Source organism: Pteropus medius, unplaced genomic scaffold, assembly GCF_902729225.1.
Source record: "Pteropus medius unplaced genomic scaffold, Ma_sr-lr_union100, whole genome shotgun sequence".
In the NCBI taxonomy this organism is placed as follows: Eukaryota; Metazoa; Chordata; class Mammalia; order Chiroptera; family Pteropodidae; genus Pteropus; species Pteropus medius.
The window spans coordinates 3317115-3339429 of record NW_024344377.1 but is presented as its reverse complement, the minus strand read 5'-3'; the positions used below and the strand labels follow the sequence as shown (position 1 = coordinate 3339429).

Genomic DNA, 22315 nt, shown 5'->3' with positions numbered 1-22315 from the left:
TTGCGATGGTGATTGTACAACTCTATACATTTATTAAAATCATTGAGTTGTATACTTACAGTGGGTTGAATTTTATGGGATAAGACACCATTATGCTACATGGTATATGAAGCTGTTAAAAACATTTTAAGTCAGAAGATAACTTGTGGTAGCCTATTGTTTTTACTTCTGATTTTATCTTAATTAAAAATATATTGATCTTTTGGTAACGGATAGATGATTTTTTTCATGTACTGAAGTTGCTTTGAGGGAAGTATCCTAAAGAAATAGCATTGAAATGACATAACATTTCTACCAAAATAGGAATGATTTAAAATGTAATTCAGACACAGTCATTTTATATTCATTTTGTCATTCATGAGGATCTCAGAATTTTTGTTTTGGAGATAAGATTTTCATTGGTGACTAGGTTCCTGGTCAAATTGCTCTTTAAGAGATTGGTTAATTATAGTTTAGTGGACCTATTTGATTCATGGCTTTGGGTCTCAGAAGCAGGCTGCTAAGTGGCGTGAGAGAGTCCTTTGTTAGGCATCTTCTCATCGCTCTTTCTTGCTTCCTTCCTCTTTTACTTCTCCCCTCGGTGCTGAATGGCCCTTACCTCTCCTCTTTGCTCCCCTCATCCTGTTTCATCACTTTATGCTTTAGAGTTTTCCATCACCTCCCTTGTCCCTAATCTGAGCTCTAGTCTCCTTGGTGCAGATGGTCCCACCTCCCTGGTATCAGCAGTGCTTGAACTAGACGCGCGAATGTGACCCACAGCTCTCAGTTCTCCCAAGGGTCTTCAGATAAGCATGCTTCGTATTTCTGAGCGCATCTTTAAGTTTAAGGGACAGATTTTTATATTTTCAGGCAGAGAGATATTTAGAGGTAGGCCAGCTTGATTCTTATGTTATTCTTATGTTATTCTGCTATCATTCCCTTTTCTAGTTATCAGCCCATTTGTTGTAAAATTTTAGTTGTTTTCCTCAGTGATTCCTCTGCAGTGGTAGTAAAAGTTCTTAGCTTCATAAAGAGGAGAGGATTGTTAAGAGTGACTGTATGTACGGGCCACCTACAAAGGCGCTGTCCATATCTTCTCATTTATAGCCTTGAGCTTTTCATTTTATTGAACATTTTGAAGTGATTACAATCAAATTGTCAGGTCTAATTGTGTTTAAAAGAGAAGATTCTTGATCAATATAGCATGTTTTCACTTGCTTAGACGTGGCCAGCCAGTATCAGCCATCCAGAGCAGAAGGCGAAGGTTATTCATTTGATTGATTTGTCTATCAGGTCTGTTACAGCTCGTGGGCTTGAGTCCCTCCACGCAGGGGCCAATCACCTCTACCCTTAAAATGTACTTATGTCATGCCTCAAAGCAGTAATTTATGTTCATGACGATAAACCTTTCTCATGAATAAGAATCCCAAATTATATGTAGTATGCTGGGGTTTAAGAGGTAGGAGAGTATGTAATATAAAAGTTTAAAATAAACATGTAAGAAAACATCTTGGCACTTTAGGGAGGATAAGCTATAGTCATCTGGAAAATATACTCATATAGAAATTTATTTGGCCCATTTATACTTTATAAGTTTGAGTTTCTAGTTTATTATAGATAGAGAAAACTTTATATTTTTATAGAGTATAATATAGATTGCTTTACTTTATGGCAAGTCATTATTAGGGATTTTATTATTAGAATGAATTTAAATTCATTGTAGGCTTCATAGGCTAAGCTGAATATGCTCCTGATTGCAAATTCTATTTGGTACTTTTGGTACTTTTAATGGAGCCTATTAAGAGGGCCTCTTGCCCTAGATGCTCTCCTTATGAGTCACTGTCGATGTCTATAAACCCAGACTTAGGAAACCTTAGTAGGCTACAGAGCGTCAGTTAAGAAACATTGAGTAGCTTCTGTATTTGGAAGATGAACAAATTAATAATTGGCTCTTGAGTCCCTGAGAGTACTAGAAGCCCAATATGTTGTACTTTTGACTACGGGTATCTGACAGGGAAAATAACAGTGCTGGTGTGGTGGTAGTAGTATTTGTAATTCCACTTACTTGATGCATGATGCTCCCCGAAGTCTAATTTAGGGACGTATTAGTGCTCTGTTTCCAGTAGGAAAACAAGCATTTTTCTTAATTTGTTTAAAAAAAAATGGACATGGCTTTAAATATAAAGCAAAAAGTTAAACATACCAGGAATTAATAGCTTTCGTAGAAATTTAAATTTTTGTTTGTATAAAACCTACTTTATGGACTTATGCTCATGGCCATTTAAAAGTGCTAAATGGCCAATTGATAGCTTATGCAGTGGGTATCAATAAAGTAGATTTTATGCATACGTTGAACTGAATTTAAATTCCTACCAAATATTTGTTTAAAAACAGGATTCTTTTAATTGGAACATACTTTATCTTGAGATATAAACCATTAAGATATTATCCCAATTATTGGATTCTCTTAAACTATATAACGTATTAGTATATAATAGATCATTTAAAGATAATTCATACATTTGAGAAAATGAGATCAAGAGAAACTGTTTTAGTATATAATAGATCATTTAAAGATAATTCATACATTTGAGAAAATGAGATCAAGAGAAACTAGTCAGAAATTTTGTTTCTGACAGCAGCAGACTAGCAGTATTTTAAGAGATAATAGCCAAGAATTTTCCAAAACCTACTATATATACAAGTGACAGTTTGAACAAGTACTTTGAACCACAGGGGAAAAAATATATAAAGAAAACCACACTTTGGTAACTCATAGTAAAACTGATGAGAAAACATCCCGAAGCAGCCAAAGAAAAAATATACATTAAATTCAAAGGCATGCAGTAAGCCTTGATAGAAAAAATGGAATCCAGAAGATAATAGGATATCTTCAAAGTGCCCCTCTAGAATCTTATACCTTCAGAAATTAAGGGAAATACGTTTTGAAACAAACAGAAATGGAGAGAATTCATCACTCGCAGTATCTGCACTAAGAGAAACACGAAAGTTCTTCAGGCAAAAAGAAAATGAAAGTGTGGAGACGTAAGAAGGAAGGAAGGTCACAGGAAAGGGTCAATAATGTTGGTAAATTTAAATGAGTTTGACTTCGTATATGGTTTAAAATTAATGTAGAATTAAAAGATACAACAGTAACAACAAAGAGTTACAAGGGCTGGTATTCTAAGGTCCTTTCTGTCCTTACTGCCCAATAGCTGGTAAAAGTACTAGTTTTCATTAGGTTTTCGTAAGTTAGGGATCATGTTATTCCCTGTGATATACCCACCCAATGCATAGAATAATAAAAGACTGTAAAAATTAATAAAGGGGGGAATGGGAATAATATGAATTTAAAAACGACCTGAAAGATGGAAAGAAAAGAAAGGTATAATAGAACAGGTGGGACAAATAGTTAAGATGGTAGACTGGTTCCCAAATACAACAGTAATTACATTACATATGAATGGACTTAATACTGAATAAAATAACGCTTTTTATCCTGGTAAAACAATAAAATCTTTCTACAAGCTGCTTCCAAGACAGACACCTTAGGTATATGTATACAGAGCAACCAAAAGTAAAGGGATAGAAGATAAACCATGCAAATGCTGACCTCCCGCAAACCGATGCCACTATCCTAACACCAACGCTGACTTTAAGGCAAGAAGCATAGAGAGATGTACATTTAAAAATTAACAAAAGGTTTAAGTCACCAGAAACAACAATTTTAAACTTGGATGCATCTCTTGTACTTCATAACCTCAAAATATATAAATAGCAGTGATTCATTTGGCTTAAGTTTATTAGTTCAGACTGTCGATTTGAAATGACAGAGAAACATAATTATTCTTATTGTTAGCCTGACAGAAGAAAGGAAAGGTGAGCCAACTACAATCCCCTTTTTTCTTTTTCCTTTACCAACACATCTACATCTTCTGACATAACCGGTACAAATGCAGACTCTTCTGTGGCTGTTTGGGGCATAATCTACACAAGCCCTTCAAGACTTTAAATATTTGCATTTGAATATTATGTCACAAATAACTTTGGAGTCCACAGTATCCACTTGGGTTGGTATAACTGGCATGCGCGTGTGATTATGAATTCTGCTGTGCCGGCTCCTCCATTCACAGTGGTTGTGGGCGTTCAGGCAGCCGATGCCTCCGCTGTTCCCCGGCCCCTCCTCCATGGATGCTCCAGGAGCTGTGGACCTAGGAGAGGTGAAGAGAGTGCTTTGTCCTCAGGAACGTGGTCTATAGGATTGGGACAAGCTAAAGGAGGCAAACGAGTGAGAGTCGTTAGTGGACCCACTTTCTCTTTTTATTTTTACCTTTGGTCATCACATGAATGTTTATAGAGAGATACAGAGAAACTGCAAAGTGTCTCAAAAAGCAGTAAATGCAGAATCTACAAAATGAGTTTTGACAGTAGCTACAAAAATACGTTTTTTCTTAAAAGAAATTCTGTTGAACCAGTTCAAATCGTTCAAATTCCAGTCTTTGGAAAAAGTGAGCCAGAAAAAAACCATCAGAAAAGCAAAATCATTTCCACACAAATATTTCATTCACTTCAAGTGTCTGGCACATAAGAATATGTACTGCATATGTATTTCTGTCAGTTGGAGCTCTTTTAATTGAATCTTACGCAACTGATTTCCCAGCTTAACCCGCAAGCCCCACTGACTCTGCAAAGCCTTTAGCTGGCTGCATTCGATACTCTGAGGGCTGGCAGAGGCTGGGTAGGAAGCACACTCTCATTCTGGGGATCATGGGTTGTGTTTGTTCCTGAGCCTGTTTCTACCTGTTTTATTCACTACTGTAATTACATAATTAAATATTAAATATTAAATAAGCCCATCAACTATAAGTGCAAAACAAAAGACTTCTTGTTTCTATAAAAGCTAAATTGAATGCTTTGGAAAGACTAGATAAAGCTATGTTGCCTTAAAAGATAACACCGAATACCCATCAGTGGCTCATTTTCAATGGAAAATTTCTAATCAATGTATGTTTGAATGTTTCATATGAAAAATAAAAATATGTGTTTTTTAAGAAATTCATTTTTAGGCTCTCAAGTAAGAGTAAAAGGACTAATGCCAAGAATGGTAGGCTCTCCATCTCTGGTAGTCTCCTTACAGGAGAAAACTCACAGTGTATTTTGGGTTAGATTTGAATAATTTCTATGGGGTAGGGAATAATGGTCGAAGGGAACTTTAGTTTTATCTGTAATATTTACATTTGTAAACAAATGGAATATATTCATATATTCCCTATATAATTAACATTAATAAAAATAAAAAGGATTGCCAGATACTTGTTGAATGAAATGCTTATCTTTTCTATAAGTTGGTAGATGCATAGCTATGTCAAGAAATATGTAGATGCAATACTTCTTAGAGGAGAGGTCATGAATAGAAAACATTTTTTTCTAAAATTAGATGAAAAATTTTTTTAAAAAACAATGTTTATTGCCGCGGTCCAGCCACGACAGGATCCAGGGGGCCCCGAAGGTGGGCAAGGCGTCGGCGCGGGAGACAGTCGACTACACAACTCAGAGGCGGTGTGACACTGTTCCGTTTTATTGTGATTTGAGTACAACTTTTATACTTTTTATTTTGGCATTTGATTATTCTTTGTGGTTAAGGTAGCACGGAGTTAAATTTCTGTGGTTAGGCGAAGCAGAAAATCTTATAGAGTATATTATTATTAATATTCATGATTAACTAGTACATTTTTCTCTCAATCATAAGAACAGAACTACCTGATGGAACAATCTAAACTTTTAATTCTTATATCTATTACGTAAGATACAGTTTGATTTAAGTAAAGGTGATATAGATAGATGTATTCACAACAGCAAGCATTGGCTTGTGGGCAGACATTGTTCTTCTTTCTGCCTGAAGAAATCTTTTAAATGCTCTTTGATTTATGCTATATCTAAAGTTCAAGCTGAACCTTTCTCATAGCTGTTCAAAAGTTTCCTTGGTGCAGTACTAAGGAAAATATTTATAAAAATCAGTTTTACAAAGCTGCTTTCATAAGCTAAGTTTCTGTTCCTTTGTTTTTTAAGCACCAAGGAGGTCCTGACCTTGCTAGCCTTTCTATGAAACTTAAGCTACTATAAGGCACATGAATTCCATCTTTATTCACTATACGTATACTATCTTTATTATAAGCTCCTGTATAAGGCAAAAGAAGATCAGGTAATCTTTTCATATTATTAGCCCCGCTAGGTGGATACCAGAGTTTTCCATTTATCCAGTAGGCCACAAAAGGAGGCCCTTCCATAGTAGGCACAGGTTTATGAGTAAATTTCTTATCCTTTACTAATTTTTCTACTAACTGCGTGGGAACAGGAGTATAAACTGGTTCTAGTAATTCAGCTTGTTATAATTTATTCGTAACATCTTTAAGAGGCACGTCAAAAGGAATTTCTCTTAATAATTGTTCAAATAAAGGGTTTACGCATTCTGGACACGTCAGGGTGACTAGAGCTGATTCCATACGCGGGGAATTTACTATGTTTTCCTCAGAGCCAATTTTGAGGAAATCCATTTGTTCAGCGTTTACACTTACTAGAATTTGTGCTACTCAAATTCCCCATATTAATAGGATCATTTCTAAAAAACCAGTTATCCCTAAACACATGCCATGTCCTCGTTCTTGATGATGCATTCTTTGAAGCCTCTGTCCCCATCTCTGGACCTTGTCACGCAGTAGGGTAGAAAGAGGACGCGGCAGTTTATCCCACAATTGCTTATCCCCCTTGAAAAGGGCAAGCAATTGAACATTTTCCAGGACTATTGTTTTAGCTTGCCCTGCTGGTCATGCTTTTCAAAATAATCACATCCTAATCAGTTTTCTTATCTTGCTGGGGAAGTCAGATTTCCTTGTCTGACTTTTCTTGGAGAGCCAGAATTGCAAAATTGATGTTTTCCTCATTTTAATATGTTTAAAATATTGAAAAAAAATTTCTTTATGTTAAAGGATGTTGCTAGACTAAATTTTCTTTGACTTTTGGTTACACCGCATATCCAGATCTCAATGTGGAAGCTTTAACGGAGCCAAGTTTCTTTTCTTGGTGAGTGATCTAAATTAATACAATAGCCTGCATTGGTGCTTTCAAAAATTATTACAAAATTATACCTGATGTTGTACAGCAAAGGAACCATCAACAAAATAAAAAGACAACCGACCATTTGAGAGAAGATATTCGCTAATGATACATCTAAATAAGGGATTAATATCCAAAATTTATAAAGAACTTATACAACTCAACAACAAACAAACATTCCAATTAAAAAAAATGGGCAGAAGACCTGAACTTCTCCAAAGAGGAAATACAGATGGCTAACAGACATGAAAAGATACTCAAGGTCGCTAATCATCAGAGAAATGCAAATTAAAACCACAATGAGATATTACCTCACACCTGTCAGAATGGTTATCATCAATAAATCAAAAAACAGCAAGTGTTGGCGAGGATGCGGAGAAAAGGGAACTCTCATACATTGTTGGTGGGATTGCAAATTGGTACAGCAGCTATGGAAAACAGTATGGAGGTTCCTCAAAAAATTAAAAATAGATATACCTTTTGACCTAGCAGTTGCACTTCTGGGTATTTATCCAAAGAAAACCAAAACAATAATTCATAAAGATCTATGCTCTCCAATATTCATGGCAGCACAATTTACAATAGCCAAGATATGGAAGCAACCTAAATGCCCATCAACAGATGATTGGATAAAGAAATCATAGTTTATATATACAGTGGAATATTAGCCATTAAAAAAAGTGAAATTCTACTATTTGCAATGACATGGATGGACCTAGAGGTTACTATGCTGAGTGAAATAAATCAGAGAAAGAAAAATACCATATGATTTCACTTACATGTGGTATCTAAGGAACAAAAAGAACAAACTAATAAAAAACAGACTCACAAATATAGTGGACAGTTTGGTGACTGACAGAGGGGAGGGGGTTTGGGGAGCTGAGAGAATGGGGCAAAAGGTTAAAGAAGTACAAATTAGTAGTTGATAGTTGGGCACGGGGATGGGGAGCACCCAGAAGGAATGCAGTTAGCATTAATATGATGGCCAGGGGAGGGAGGGAGCAATTGGGGGGATCGTTTTATGAACAATATAGATGTCTAACCAATGTACTGTGTACTTGAAACTAACTTAAATAAATAAATTATATAATTAAAAAAAGGAAAAAAATGGTTTGGATGGACATATAGACAGATGGGTTGATGGACAGGTGGTTGAAAGAATGAACAGAAGAATAGACAGATGGGTTTCCCCTCCTCCCCCAAAATAAAATAAGAAATAAATGTAAAAAAATATATATATATACCTGATAGATACTGGGATTGCTAAACAATAATGATGCTATACTTCCACATTTTTCTTGTCCTAAATCTCAAATTATAAAAATTGTATTTAGACCATTTAACCTTGTAACTGCCATGCTCATTTTTGAAGGACTTTTCAGACTTTTGGATGTTTTGTTTCACCTAAGGCTAAATAATTACAGAAAGAGAGATCGCTGTTATTTCCTGCAAGGCTTTTTGTTTTGCTTTGTTTTTAAGATCAGTGATTTTGCCTGGAAATATCTCAGTGTTCAATTCAAAATTTTCATTTTCTTACTGTTGTGATAATTTATTCTTTCCAATGCTAATCCAAACAGCTACATCTTTTTAGTAATGTCGATGCATTTCAAGAATTAATAGGCCATCCTAGCTTAACCTGTCTTTGGCAGAAAATACCCTTTTTAGTTTTTCCTTCTCTGCTCTGATTGGTGAGATTTCTAACAACTGTCTTTTGTTCTTTAGAAGGAGCTTTTTTTTTTTTTAATTGAGATGTAACTAACATATCATAAAAGAACCTTTTAAAAGTATACAATTCAGTTTTCAGTATATTGGCAGGATTGTGCAACCATCACTACTATGTAATTTCAGAACATTTTCATCTTCTCAACTTAGGATGTAACTGGTAGATATCTATTTCCTTATCAATTTTACTGTTAAGTTTTTCTTTTTGATAGATGTGTGAGACTGAAAACAGTAAAACAGGAAACTATAGATTAAAAGACTTGAGACATATCAGCCCAATGTAATTTGTAGATCCGATCAGAAGTGAGGTATAAAAAGCCATTTTTTATTCATGGGCTCCATCCTCCCAGCTGCTAAATTATTTCAAAGCAGATTCCAGATAACATATTTATCTGCAAACACGTGTGTATTTCAACACCATTTATTGATACCATTCTTTCTCCTTCTTTATTATCATTTGCTAGAGGCCCATATTTATATGGGTCTGTGTCTGCTCTCTTCTGTTCTAATATTCATTTGTCCAATTCTCTACCGGGTCCACATTTGTTTTATTTACTATAGCTATGTAATATGTTTTGCTGTCTGGCAAACATTAGCTGTTAGTATTAATAACATGAATTATAAAAATCATCATGGCTACTCTCTGAAGTAGGCAGTTTTACCCCATTCCATGGATGAGAAAACAAGGAATTGGAGCAGTTAAATATTGTGCGACAGAGTATATGGGGCAAATAAGCGATGGGCTAAAGTTGGAGTCCGAGCTCCGACCTCACAGTCTGGAACATTGATGCCTCCTTGTAAAGAGAAGGCTGCTACTTACAAAATTCCTTCTCTGTTGTTTGAGATTATTTATATATTCTTCGATTTAATCTTTATCATTACTCCCCAAGTGTACTGAATTTTGGTCTGTAATAGTTTTTAAAAGAAGCACCTTAATTTTTCAGATTTATGCTGTATGAGTAGCTAACTAAACTCTAAAAATATGCATATTTTATTTTAAAATGTATTTGAGTTTATAAGTTGAATTTCAGTATTGGGAATACCGATGCTTTTGTGGCAAAGGAATGCCTTTTGGTTTCTCGAGTTTATGTATGGGGTAAAACCTCTGTGTTCGAAAGTTAATATTTTTCTCTTTTAGCATTATACCATTAGATGGTTTATTCAAAAGACATCTCTTATATTTGATTATGCACATGGTGTTTGTCATTGCCGTAATTTACTAAGATCACAATTTACAATGTTAACATAAAATGAATCCAAAAGAAATTGCAGCAAGAAGGCATAAACTTAGAAGAGAGCTTCCTGCTGCTGGCTTGTCTGGTCATCTGCCAACACTCTAAATTGTTCTCAGCCTCACACAAATTACTCCTGTGAGATTAAGAAACCTGTGGTAAGGTTTCTTTTTATTCACCAAAATGTGTTGACATTCAACAATACCTTATGCATTGTGTGCTTTATTTATTATGTGGTAGGTTTATTACGTGTTAGGTGCTCAGTAACCTTGACCCATGCTAACCTTGACCCATGCCCGACATACTTTCCGGCACGTGGTAGGTCCTTGGTTAATGTTTAATGATAATGAATAATGAAATGACCTGTAAAAGCCTTGAAACTTTGGAGTAAATTTCCACCCTACTTTATAAAGAATTACGAAACGCTTCCAAACTCTTGCATTTATGAAATGCCTATGCCCATCTTCAAAATGTTATCCCTAAAATGAGAGATGTTTAATATTGGGGGAAAATCAAAATACTACATATCTCTTAAAAAGTTTTTTCCTATGGGAAATATATACCTCTTGTGTTATTTTTCTATAATAAATTCCTGAAACAGCATTTCAATTATTTTTAATTTTGGTGCTAATTAGGTGGTACAGTATTTTTTTTTAAGGGTGTAACCTCAAACGAAAAGTGCTTTTTCATAGACTATTTCTCATTTAATTAAACATGTTTTGTAAGATTTGAAAGCTTGTGAGAAGTAACCGTTGGACCTCTGGGTGTTTTCTTCTTTCTCCTGTATTTATAAGAGAGTTCTTTCATTTGTTTTACCATCTTCTTCCCCTCCTCTCCCTTCTCCTCCATATATTTACTGATTCGCTCAGTCCCAGTGTACACACAAAGTAGTTTTGGAATTGCTAAGCCAGCCCTTCTGAAAAACAAATTCACTAAGCAGAGTGCAGTATTCTGTACAGTTCTTTTTGTCTGTATCCTTACAAAATACTGTTTTCCCAAGTTATTTAGATTAGTTTTTTCTTCCCTGCCTCCTACAATGTAGTTACATTTCCCATTTGTAGCAGGGTTGGGTTACTATTTGCATTTCATTTTAGGATTCCTCCAATTCTGGTTGATTTGAACTATTTATTTTTGCGGTTACTTGAAACATTACCTTCGGTTCTAAGAGTCAGAACAATACAAATGCACTCAGAGGACTGTTATTTCCCCAATCCCTTTGATCATTCCATTTCCCCTTCTTCCATCCCATTTCTGCCTACTCCCTGTAGGTGGCTAATCTCATTAATTTCTCATTTATTTTGCCCCCTGTTTTTATGTACAAATGAGCAGATATATGCATATTTTATCTTATATAAAGAATGGCACACTCTAGATAGATACTCTTTTAGACTTTAATAATATAACATATTATTATATTAGATCCTTATTATATATATTAATCCAATTTATTCACTTAATATATATAGAAATCACTCCCGATCAGTTCATAGAATGCTTTTAATTCTTTCATACAACTGCATAGTACTCCACTGAGTGTGTGTGTCACATTTTATTCAACCATTTTGTGTCTGAGCAGTTGTTTTCAGTATTTTGCAATTAAAAACTGCTGTAATGAATAGACTCATGTATATACTTGTGTATTCTTGTGTATCTTCAGGGTAAAATCACAAGAGTGGGGTTTCTAGGTTGAAAGGTAAGAGTATATGTTTTATTGTTAAGAATCACTAAATTTTCCTCTAGAAGAAAATGTATCTGTTTGCAGTCCAGACAGATACAAACAGCACTGTATGAGAATGCCTGTTTCCCCACAGCCTTGCCAGTGAACGTGCTGTCATACTTTTTTATTTCCCCTAATCTGGTGGGTGAGAATGTTATCACTCTAATTATGAGTGAGATTGAACATCTTTTCACATGTTTAAGGGCCATTTTTATATCTTTGTTGTGTGCTTTACTTGAAAGGGTTATATCTAATGCACATATTTGTTGTCATTAGATTATTCACTTGTGGCTTGCCAGGACAGTAGCACTTTTCAGATACTAGGCATTAATATGACGTTTCTCTTTCAGATCTTCCGTGGTGGCTTATTTTAATTCGGCAGAAAGCACTGGTGGGCAAACTTCCAGGAGACCATGAGGTCTGTAAAGTTACCAAAATTGCTGTGCTGTCACTTTCTGAAATGGAACCTCAGGATCTTGAGCTAGAGGTAAGGCATCGTCTCAGGAAATTTTATGGAAACTCGATGAAAATATAATAGCAGTTATGAGGATTTGGTTTAATAGACCAGAATCGTACAATTTTAGAGCTGAATAATGTCTTTAAAATAACTTAACCTTGTGGCTTTCAAACTTCATTTTAGTAGTGGAACCTTTGTTCCAAACTGTGAAATGCAGTGTGCGAGACGCATAAAAGCAGGGCTGCTGTGGTCAAGGCGGTGATGGGGTACAGGGAATCGGTGGGACCCTGCCCACTGGACTTTCCTGGAAGGCCACCTTCTGTTTCCAGGGAGCCCTAGGACTCTGCACAGCACAGTTTGAAAACTCCCGATTTGGGGGACGGGGGGAGTCAAGAAGCTGAGATGTAACTTTTACTATATCCTCTTTTATCTATACTTCTAAAAATTTTTCTAAGCATTGTTTTTTATAATTTTTTAAAAGTTTTTTTTTTTTTGAAGAAAGAAAATCATTGATCTGGTGTGATCTTTACATTTTCCATGAGAAAACCAAGTCCACAATAGACTGACTTAAAGCTCAATTAGTTAGCCAGGAGATTGCCCAGGGCCAGTGTTTTTCACCATACTGTGCTGCTGCCTGGTAGAAGTAATCTACAAAAGCATTTGTATCATGTCTAGCAGTGCGGGGATGTGGCATCTAGGGATGTCATCACTCTGCCACAGTCCTAGCGAATTTTGATCACTGCGTGATGTGCCAGGCAGGTCTGGAGGGTAACTTGGGTTATCATATTTCATCCCTTGGACCACTTTATAAAGGAGACACTGTTATGATCTATGTTGTATGGATGAAAGGAGGCTTGGCAAGGGTTAAGTCACACAGCTGTCATGTGGTTGGGTCTGGACTTAGATTCGGGCCATCTGGTCCTGTATCACTCTGCTGGGCTGCCACCCTGTTACCTGACCAGCAGGTAACAAGTAACGTAGACCCACCGCCCCACAACTCAGTGTTTTTTTAGACTGCATTCTTGGGGAGGAAGTTTGGGAACAGGGTGAAATTGTTTAAAAAAATAAGTACAAAATCTAATGATTTTTATGCTTCAGATTCTACTGGAAGTTTGACAATCTTATTTTAAGAAATCAACATTAAATTTGAAAATAAAATAAAGTAAATTTGACATGACCCTGATATTCCGTTTGTTACAGGAATCAAAAAATGATTAGAGTACTTCTTATTCTACTTTATTGAGACTAAAGCTAGGACACTATGATTGCCAAGCCAGAGACAAGTAACTTAGTTGGCAGTTAGGTATATTAAAATAATCTGTTTGCAGTTTTTGTTTCCACTTTATTTTGGGGAAGAGCAGCCAGACTAACAAAAACTGTATTAAGCCAATAAATTTGTCATCAGTGTCTTTTGGATGGCTTTGCTGACAAATTGAAAGATTGGCCTGGCTTTCTGTCACTGACCTTGGCCTTGAGGGTGAGCACCCCTTGGGCTGCCATTCTGGTTTGAGCATTAAGCCTGGGGGCCCTGGCAGTTAGATGTAGAGCAGGGGACTGTCTCACCTGGCACCTTGTCCGCCTGTTGGTCATCAGTTTACATGTTGGGCTCTGCTGGCCCTGGGGAAATGAACTGTTACTCCTCATCCAGAGAAGCTGGGGACCCTTGTTGGACTTTTCAGCCACAGTCTGTAAAATGTTTGAGACTAGTAGCTGACTATTGTATAAATTTGAGGGGATGGTGGTAAGCTTTAGGCAATAACATTTACATGAAATTTTTAAACTCAAAAATGTAAATATTATGAAAGCTTTAAGACTTTTTTTATTCAGATTTTTCCTTTTCTCTCTCTTGATACTCATACTCTCAAATGAAGGAGATTATCTTCAAATAAAAATTAAAATGAGATCTCCCCCCACCCCCCAATGAGATACTTGAGTATTTGTACAATACTGTTGGACTCTGTAAGCTATGGTCCTTACCAGGGGCATTGAAGATATGGCCCATGTTAAATGCTGAAAATGTGTAATGACCCTTGTTAATTAGGGATAAGGTGATGATGGAGAAAGTATTTCCAGATCCTACTTTAGTGAATAGTTTGATACACCTTTCTCTCAAGAGAATATAATTTTAGAAATTTGCACTTTCTGGCATGTCGATTTAAATCTTTGGTATTCCTAGTAACTGCATTTAATAGGCATTTCATTATATTGGTATTCCATATAACTGCATTTAGAAAGAACTTTTAAAAGATGAATAATTTTATTTTATTTTTGATTGTATAGTAAATTATAAGTGAGGAGAATAAAAAAGCCCACCACTTAGAAATAATCATTGTCAGTATTCCGATTAGTTTTAAGGGTTGTTTCCATTTGCCCTAAGCTCTTTAGAGGAGCAATATTACTTTCAAATTTTCAGAATAGTTTAATTTTTGCATTTTTACATATTTTTCCTACTTAACTCATTACTTTTAATTACTTTTTATGCACATAAAAAGACTTTTAAAATAAAACTGATTCTTACATCACCTTAGTATGTCTTTCTAATCTGAATGCCTGTCGATTGCTTTGAATATCCCCTGTTCTTAGCCTTTCCCAGCAGGACCCGTAGGCTGTTAAGTGTGGTCACTGTTCTCAGATTCACTAAGGCCTAATCTGTCTTCGGTAATCAGAGCAGAAACAGTTTTATTTCAGAGTCTGAATTTAATAGAATTTCTAGTTTTCTGAACAATTGCCTTTTACCTCAAGTATATGGCTTATTTGTTTGCCTTTTTTTAGTCACACACTATAAAGTTCACTCATTTATAACATATAATGCAGTTGTTTTTAGTATATTGTTTTGTGACCATCACACAATCAACTTCAGAACATATCATCACCCTGCAAAAAAAAAAACCCCTGTGCTCATTAGCAGTCGCTCCTCATTTTCCTCCGAACTCCAGCTTCGCCAGTCCTAGGCAACCACTAATTCATTTTCTGACTCTATAAATTTATATTTCTTATAAATGGAGTCATACAGTAAGTGGCCTTTTGTGACTGGCTTCTTCTTAGTTAGCACAGTGTTTTTGAGGTTCTTACCTAAGTAATATCAGTACTGGTTCCTTTACATTTAATTGTATAGATATGAAAGCAAAAACTGCATGGATAAAACACTTTATTTATCCGTTCATCAGTTGATAGACATTTGGGTTTTCACTTTTTGGCTATTATTCATACTGCTGCTATGAACATTTGTGTACAAGTTTTTTGGCGGACATTTCTTTCCCCTTGGGTGTTTGCCTAGGAATGGAATTATTGAGTCCTATAGTAACTTCATGTTTAACCTTTTGAGGAATTGCCACACCGTTTTTCAAAGCAGTGTGCCATTAAAAAAAAAAAAAATCTATACAAGGGTATGAAGAATCTGGGGGGTTCAAATAAATAAGAACATAGATATTCTTTGTTTCGAAAAAGCATTCTTTAAAAAGTTTTATAGGTTTATGTTCCATGTCTGCATATCTTACTTGCTGTATCTCATTGCCTTAATAGATAACTGCATCATTTTCCATATTTAGTTTTCCATTAGACATCTGTTTAAAATTTTAACTCTAGACAGACAGACATAGATATCAACTTTTAAAGTAAAATCATTTATTTTTATTTTCTTAAATAGCAGCAACATCAGCCCTTAATCTTGGTTGTGAGTTATAAGTTGCTAGAGTAACAGATAAACTTGGGGAGCTCCGTGGGGTTAGGGTGGCTCCTTTTTTTTTTTTTTTTTTGAGACCATGTGTATCAACGTTGTGATAAGAGCCTAAGCACATATAGCACAGAACTGGCTGGGCCTCTAGAAAAGGGAAGATGATCCCTCTCTCCATACTGTGTGTTGTAAACCCAAGAACTCTGTTTAAACAAAGCATTTTAGGACTGGAAGGGATCCCAAGAAGTAATTTTCTCTACCCTATTTGGTGGTAGGAATGAATTTAACCTTTTAAAAAAGGTAGTGATCTATACTTTCGTTTCTAAAGGTGATTATATGGATGATTCTAAAACATTGGAAATGTTTATAGTCAAAGTAATTTTAATTTTTTATTAAGAAAAATCAGTTTTAAGAGGTAGAGATAGACTTCTGGAGAAGATGGTGTAGGTAGTTTGTGCTATACAGATCACAATGCTTATCTGAAACCTCTGGGGCCATATTTGTTCTAGAATTCAAGTTTTTGAGGGGCTATTCAAAAGATTATTCCATGTATTCCATGTATATACCAATGAGTCTGGGGCATTATTCCAAAATATAACACATTAATATTTCTTAAAAAATCATGGTAAAGGATGACATCATTAGCCTCATATCAGTTCAGGGTATATTTTGGTGAATTTTAAATGAGTTGTAACAGACTTAAAAAACAAACTTTCAGGTGTCAGAATTTTTTGAATTTTGGAGTTGTTGAAAAGGAAGTTAAGGGTTACTGGGCATATATCAATTCTGTTTCAAGGCCAGGAAGAGGATAGGTTAAAAAGAAAGAGAAAAACATAGAAGATATAGCTAGGCCTAGAGAGAAGTAGCATCTCTAAGGACCGTGAACAGAACAGAAGTTTGAACTGAGGCCATAGTCCTCCTGGACTCTGGATCCAGAAGCAGGCAGAACAGGTGGAGATTTGGCCCCTACACAGTAAAAAGAACAAAAGGGGTTACACGGGAGATGGGAGCCTGGAGCCATGCTCAGTAACTGAGACCTGACACTGGAATGGCTTGAAAGGAGGCTATTAGGTCTGCACGAAGTGGGATAATTGTGCATTAAGAATTTTCCTGTCTGTTAAGCTGGTAGCACTTCTGTTGAGAACTAGTAGTCTGGGCAAAAGATAATCTGAATGAACACAATAGCAATCAGCAAGAAGTAGTGGGGTTGATGGGAAAGACTTTAGGAAGGAGACTAATGGAAGATAACTCCTGAGTTTCTTGCGTAAGTGATCCAGTGGGTGATGTGATCACTGCCTGAGAGGGGGTGTACCAGGGAAGGAACAAGGTCTGGGAAACAGACGTTGATCAGTTTTGGAGATGCTGAATTCGAGGGACTAGTACGTCAGTAGCGGGGAGATGTTATATTTTTGGGTCTTGAGCTCAGAGCAAAAGAGTGGAGTTAGAAATGCGGAGTTAAACATGGGGGTAGTTAAAATGAGGAAGGAGGATGACATTTTCTAGATAGAGCTTGAAGAGTAGGCAGAGAGTTAGGATAGAACATTGGGAACCACCATCATCTTCAGAGACCGCAAGGAATGCCAGCAAAGGGGACTAAGAAGGTGGGGAAGAACCCAAAGAGATTGGTGTCACAGGGACCAAAGGAAGAGACGGCAGGGAGTGATCGTTGGTGTCACATCCTTAGTGGAAAAGGTCTTTCCTTTCAGAGTGAGCGATGTCACTGAGCCTTTGTGCCCACCCACCGCGATAAGCCTGCAGCCCTCACAGTTTCAGTGGCTGTGGCACAGCTTGTACCCTGCCGACTCACAGAGGGTATTCCACAGTGAGGAATGGATTAAAAAACAGTAAACATTAAAAACAAAAACTTAAATATTAAAAAGTTGAACATTCTAGTAAACTTGAACAATGTCGACAGGTGGTAGGAGAGGGTCTAAGAGAGAGGTTAGAACAAAGGAGCGAGGATGGGTGACAGGGCAAGGCCCTGACCCTGGAGGAGACACAGCAGGAAACCAACCTTGACGAGAAAAACGACTCCTGTGCTTCAGAGGGCGAGGAAAGGGGGTGTGTGGACCAGCTGTGCTGCTAAGGGATTATTTCCAAACTGTCAGATCTTTAGAATCATCTTTGATGTATTCCTGGGTGGGGGAAGTTTGCTGGCTTGAATACTCTTGAGGATAACTGTGTCTGATGAATTCATAATATCCTGTGCTGAATATTAAAATTGCAATAATCTATAACTAGATTCGGGGCATGTTTTCAGATTAATTTGAAGAAAGTATTATTAATATGACTAGATAATTACTAACATTCTGTTAACAATTGCTTACCAACGATTGCTCAGTGCTACAAGCAATTAGTGGCAGCAGCAGAGGACTAAGGGAGAGTTTTTAAAGCCGCTTCTCTGCTGCCCCAATGATTCTGCACGAAGGAAGGTGGGGTGTGTGTTGTATGTTCACAGAAGAAGGGGAGCGATGGTTTTCCCAGGACTACTTGTATGCCCCACGTGTGAATCTGGAGGTTACCACTTAATGTGTATAACATCAGAGCCCATTCATTCATTTAACACATATTTATTGAGATCTCTTAATGCCCGATACTGCTAAGATACTGGAGATATGAGTCAACAGAACAAAGATCCCGGCCATTATGGAGCTTATAGTGTGTGTGTCTGGGAGGGGGGCGGGCATTACACATCAGCATAATAATTAATATGTTGTGCGTTAGAAGGTAGTAAATGCTATGGAAGTATAGTTGAGCGAGTAAGCGTGGTGGAAGGGGCGTCCAGGGGTGGAGAGTGTGGTGAGGTATCTGGGCAGAGAGAACAGCTAGAACAAAGACCCTGAGGTGGGAGCATTCCTGACGTTGAGGAACAGCAAGGAGGCTGACGTGGGCGGTGGAGTACGCACGGGGAGGAGAGTAGTAGGAGATGAAGGCAGTAGCGGCCGGACGAGAGTCTCGTTGTGTTTGAGATGCCTGGTGGAAATCCAAGTGCATTTGGGAGCTAGAAATACACATTTGGGAGAGAGGGGTTGGCATACAGATGGTATGTGAATCCGTGAGACTGGATGAAATCACAGAAGGAGTGACTGCAAATAGAGAAGGGGTCAAGGACTGAACCTTGGGGTGCTAAGATATTAAGAAGTCAAATGGTTGGAAAGGAACCAGTAAAAGTTAAAGAAAGAGTGGCCAGTGGAAGTTAAGTGAAGACAGTCTAGCAAAGGGGGCGAGGGAGTGACGAACTGTCAGAGCTACTGAGAGGTTAAGGCAAGGACCAAGAGTCCACCCTTGGGTTTAGCCAAGCAGAGGTCCCTGGTCACACTGAAGATAGCAGTTTAGGTGGAGCGGTATGGGGCCAAAGCCAAACTGGAGTGGGCCATGGGAGGAGATGGGGAAAGAGGAATTGGAGGCAGTGAGGAGTCTAAAGAAATAGGACACTAGCTGGCAGAGGAGGAGACTTCAGGTGAAGGTGTTAGAGGAGAGATGTCTGTCTGTCTGTATGTTGATGGGGATGACCCAGCGCAAGAGAGGGGCGAGGAGAGAATTGCTGGAGTGGTGTCCGTCCACTTAGTCTGTCCTTCCCCATCAGCTCAAGCTCTTGTTAGTTCTGCTTGTTGGAAGGGAAGTTAGCTCAGTGCTGGCAGGCGGGACCGTATAAATCTCTCCCACCTCATCGTTAGTTCTCTTATCTTTAATGGTAGGGCAGGAACAGTGTAAATTGCAATCATGTTATGAAACCCATGTGAATAGAGTTTTTGATAGATTTAATTTTGAAAAGCCATAAAATCTATGAGTTCATTACATCTGAAAACTTGGTCCAGTTGTTGGCCTCCGCTTCAAATTTTTCTCCCAGCTGTTTTGAGGTATCAATTGACAAATACAATCATTCATTTCCAAATTTGTTAAAACAGAGATGGTCCCGCCTTTTAAAAAATGTATAATCGAAGCTCGAACTGACTTTTGTACTCATTATGTTTTTCTTCATCCTGTGTATCTAGTAGTAGTTATTTTGTAAGACACTAATAAGCGTTTATAATTATCAGCTCTTAACAGGAGTCTACTACTTGGTGTAGGAATAAAACGAGTGTGTTGAAAAAATGAAATTAGTCTGCACCTGGTTAATAGAATTCTCGTGTACCTTTCCGAATATTTGCCTTGTGTGCCGAGCCACACAGAATTGTATGTAAAACCCTTGACTTTAACCATGACTCGCCTTTCCAACCTCTGTGCCTTGTCTGGTCTCACCGCGTTCCTACCCTCTCTCACCTTTGTCAGTTGGGCAGCGCGTTTCCTGCAGCCCCTACTTACTGCTTCTTCAAATTTAACTAATCTCTGAACCCAAAGAATATGTTTTTATGTCGATTTCATTAGTGCGTGTGAGGATAGGCGAGGAAAAGTTTGAAACGTTCAGATTCCCAGTGGAGCACACTTGACATCTTCTAAGCCAACACACTCAGTTAACCAGCAGGAATGACTATTTTGCACAGATAGATGTAAAGTAATGCCCCAAAGCATAGCAAATGTATATTTTAAATTTTAGATGCCAATTTTTAAAGCATTAATAAACCTCAACTGGAGCATTTTATTCTTCAGTTATATTAGATAAGAGCTTACTATAATTACGATTGTAACCTGAATTTTCCACCCCTAAATCCTAAGTAGATCCTGTCTCGTATCCTCTGCTCATCCTCTACTGTGGCTTTCTAATCACTGAAGCACAGCTGCGTTTCCTGGCATCAGTGGTCCACTTGGCGCATTTTGCTATCTCTTGAGGTTTACTTTTAACCACAGTGCATATGCGGTAGCATTCATTTCCGCGCTTGTACTTGAACATTTAACAAGCAGATATTGATAATAATGAATTCTCTTTCTCTCCCTAATTATTTAGCTCTGCAAGAAGCATCATTTTGGAATTAACAAACCAGAGAAGATTATACCGTCTCCTGATGACTCAAAGTTCCTACTGAAGACCTTTACGCATATTAAATCCAATGTGTCGGCTCCTAATAAAAAGAAAGTAAGAGTTTAATCGATATGGGCTTGGACTTCCTTTTTAATGAGTCTTAAAGTTGAAGGGTGATTTTCCTACCACTAAACTCTTATTTGCAAATCATGCGTCGTATTCCAGCACTGTCTCTGCATGTCTTTGAGATTATTTTTCCTTCTTTCCTAGAAAGATGTGTACTATCCACGTAATGCTTTACATTTAATTCCTGCAGTCATAGTAGATTCGTTTCTTACAGGTTAAGGAAAGTAAAGAAAAGGAGAAGCTGGAGAGGAGATTACTCGAGGAGCTGCTGAAGATGTTCATGGACTCAGAATCCTTTTACTATAGCTTGACCTATGACCTGACCAATTCTGTGCAGAGGCAAAGCGCTGCCGAGAGCGACCCCCGGCCCCTCTGGCAGAAGGTACCTCTCGCAGCTCAGAGCAGGGTTTGCCCTCTGGAACAATTCGTGGGCCCGTCTGGCTTTCCAGGGAACCGATCTTGTCTCTGAACTGTGTGTTCTCTGGCCTCTTCCAGGTGGATGACCGGTTTTTTTGGAATAAATATATGATGCAAGATCTTACTGCGATTGGTGTGAGTAGTTGTTTCTAAAATATCCAGAGGTAGTTATAGTTGTTAAGCAGATATTTTTAAATTGTATTAAAATAAACTTAAAATCTTACTATAATGTTTTCCCCTAGAGCAGTGGTCCCTAACCTTTCTGGCACCAGGGACCGGTGCTCCTATGAGCATCTAATGCCTGATGACCTGAGGTGGAGCCAAGGAGGTGTTGCTAGTGCTGGGGAGCGGCTGCAGATACACTCGCTGGCCCGCCGCTTACCTCCTGCTGTGCGGCCTGCTTCCTGATAGGCCACGGACCAGTTCTCGTCCATGGCCCGGGGTTTGGGGACCCCTTCCCTATAGAATAAGAATCGTTTAGCTAGGGAAAACCAAGGCACCAAGGCGTTGTTTTAAGGCAGTTCACAATTTCCCACTGCATAGCCAGAGGCCTGTCTCTTCTCTGTCTAGCAGGTTCCCATGGAATAGTAGTAATTTAAGGCTGGGAAGTACTGTCCACAGAGTTCCTGTAAAAGAGGTATCTTGTTTACTCACTGGAAATGTGGAAGCCCAGTTTTCCTTTAATGATACCAAGTTATTTAACTTTCCTGTTTCCTCCCCTGGGAATTGGAGTAGACAAAGCTCTAAGAATAGTCCAGCAATGCCAGTATTTGAATCCAGGAAGACTGGTTATGTGATGAGATTATCACATGAGATTTCTCTGGTTTGGTGCTTACTTTCTTCATTTATTCTGTCCCATATGTTGGAGAATTATGACTGTTCAAGGACAGTTAATTCATTTATTCAGTCAATCAACAGATAATTCCGGAAGGCCTGCGATGTGCCAGTTAAACTGTTTTGGACACAGAGTAGGCAAATG

The 22315-nt window shown here is 37.6% G+C and overlaps 1 protein-coding gene across 1 annotated transcript in view; it reads left to right on the top strand.

Moving 5' to 3' along the window:
- INPP5F (inositol polyphosphate-5-phosphatase F) overlaps positions 1–22315 on the top strand; it is a 73523-nt gene that overhangs the window by 25952 nt on the left and 25256 nt on the right. The window contains exons 3-6 of the mRNA XM_039870851.1: positions 12114–12250; positions 20779–20907; positions 21134–21301; positions 21415–21471. Of these exons, the coding sequence (XP_039726785.1) occupies positions 12114–12250; positions 20779–20907; positions 21134–21301; positions 21415–21471 (491 nt within the window). The remainder of the gene's footprint in view (positions 1–12113; positions 12251–20778; positions 20908–21133; positions 21302–21414; positions 21472–22315) is intronic.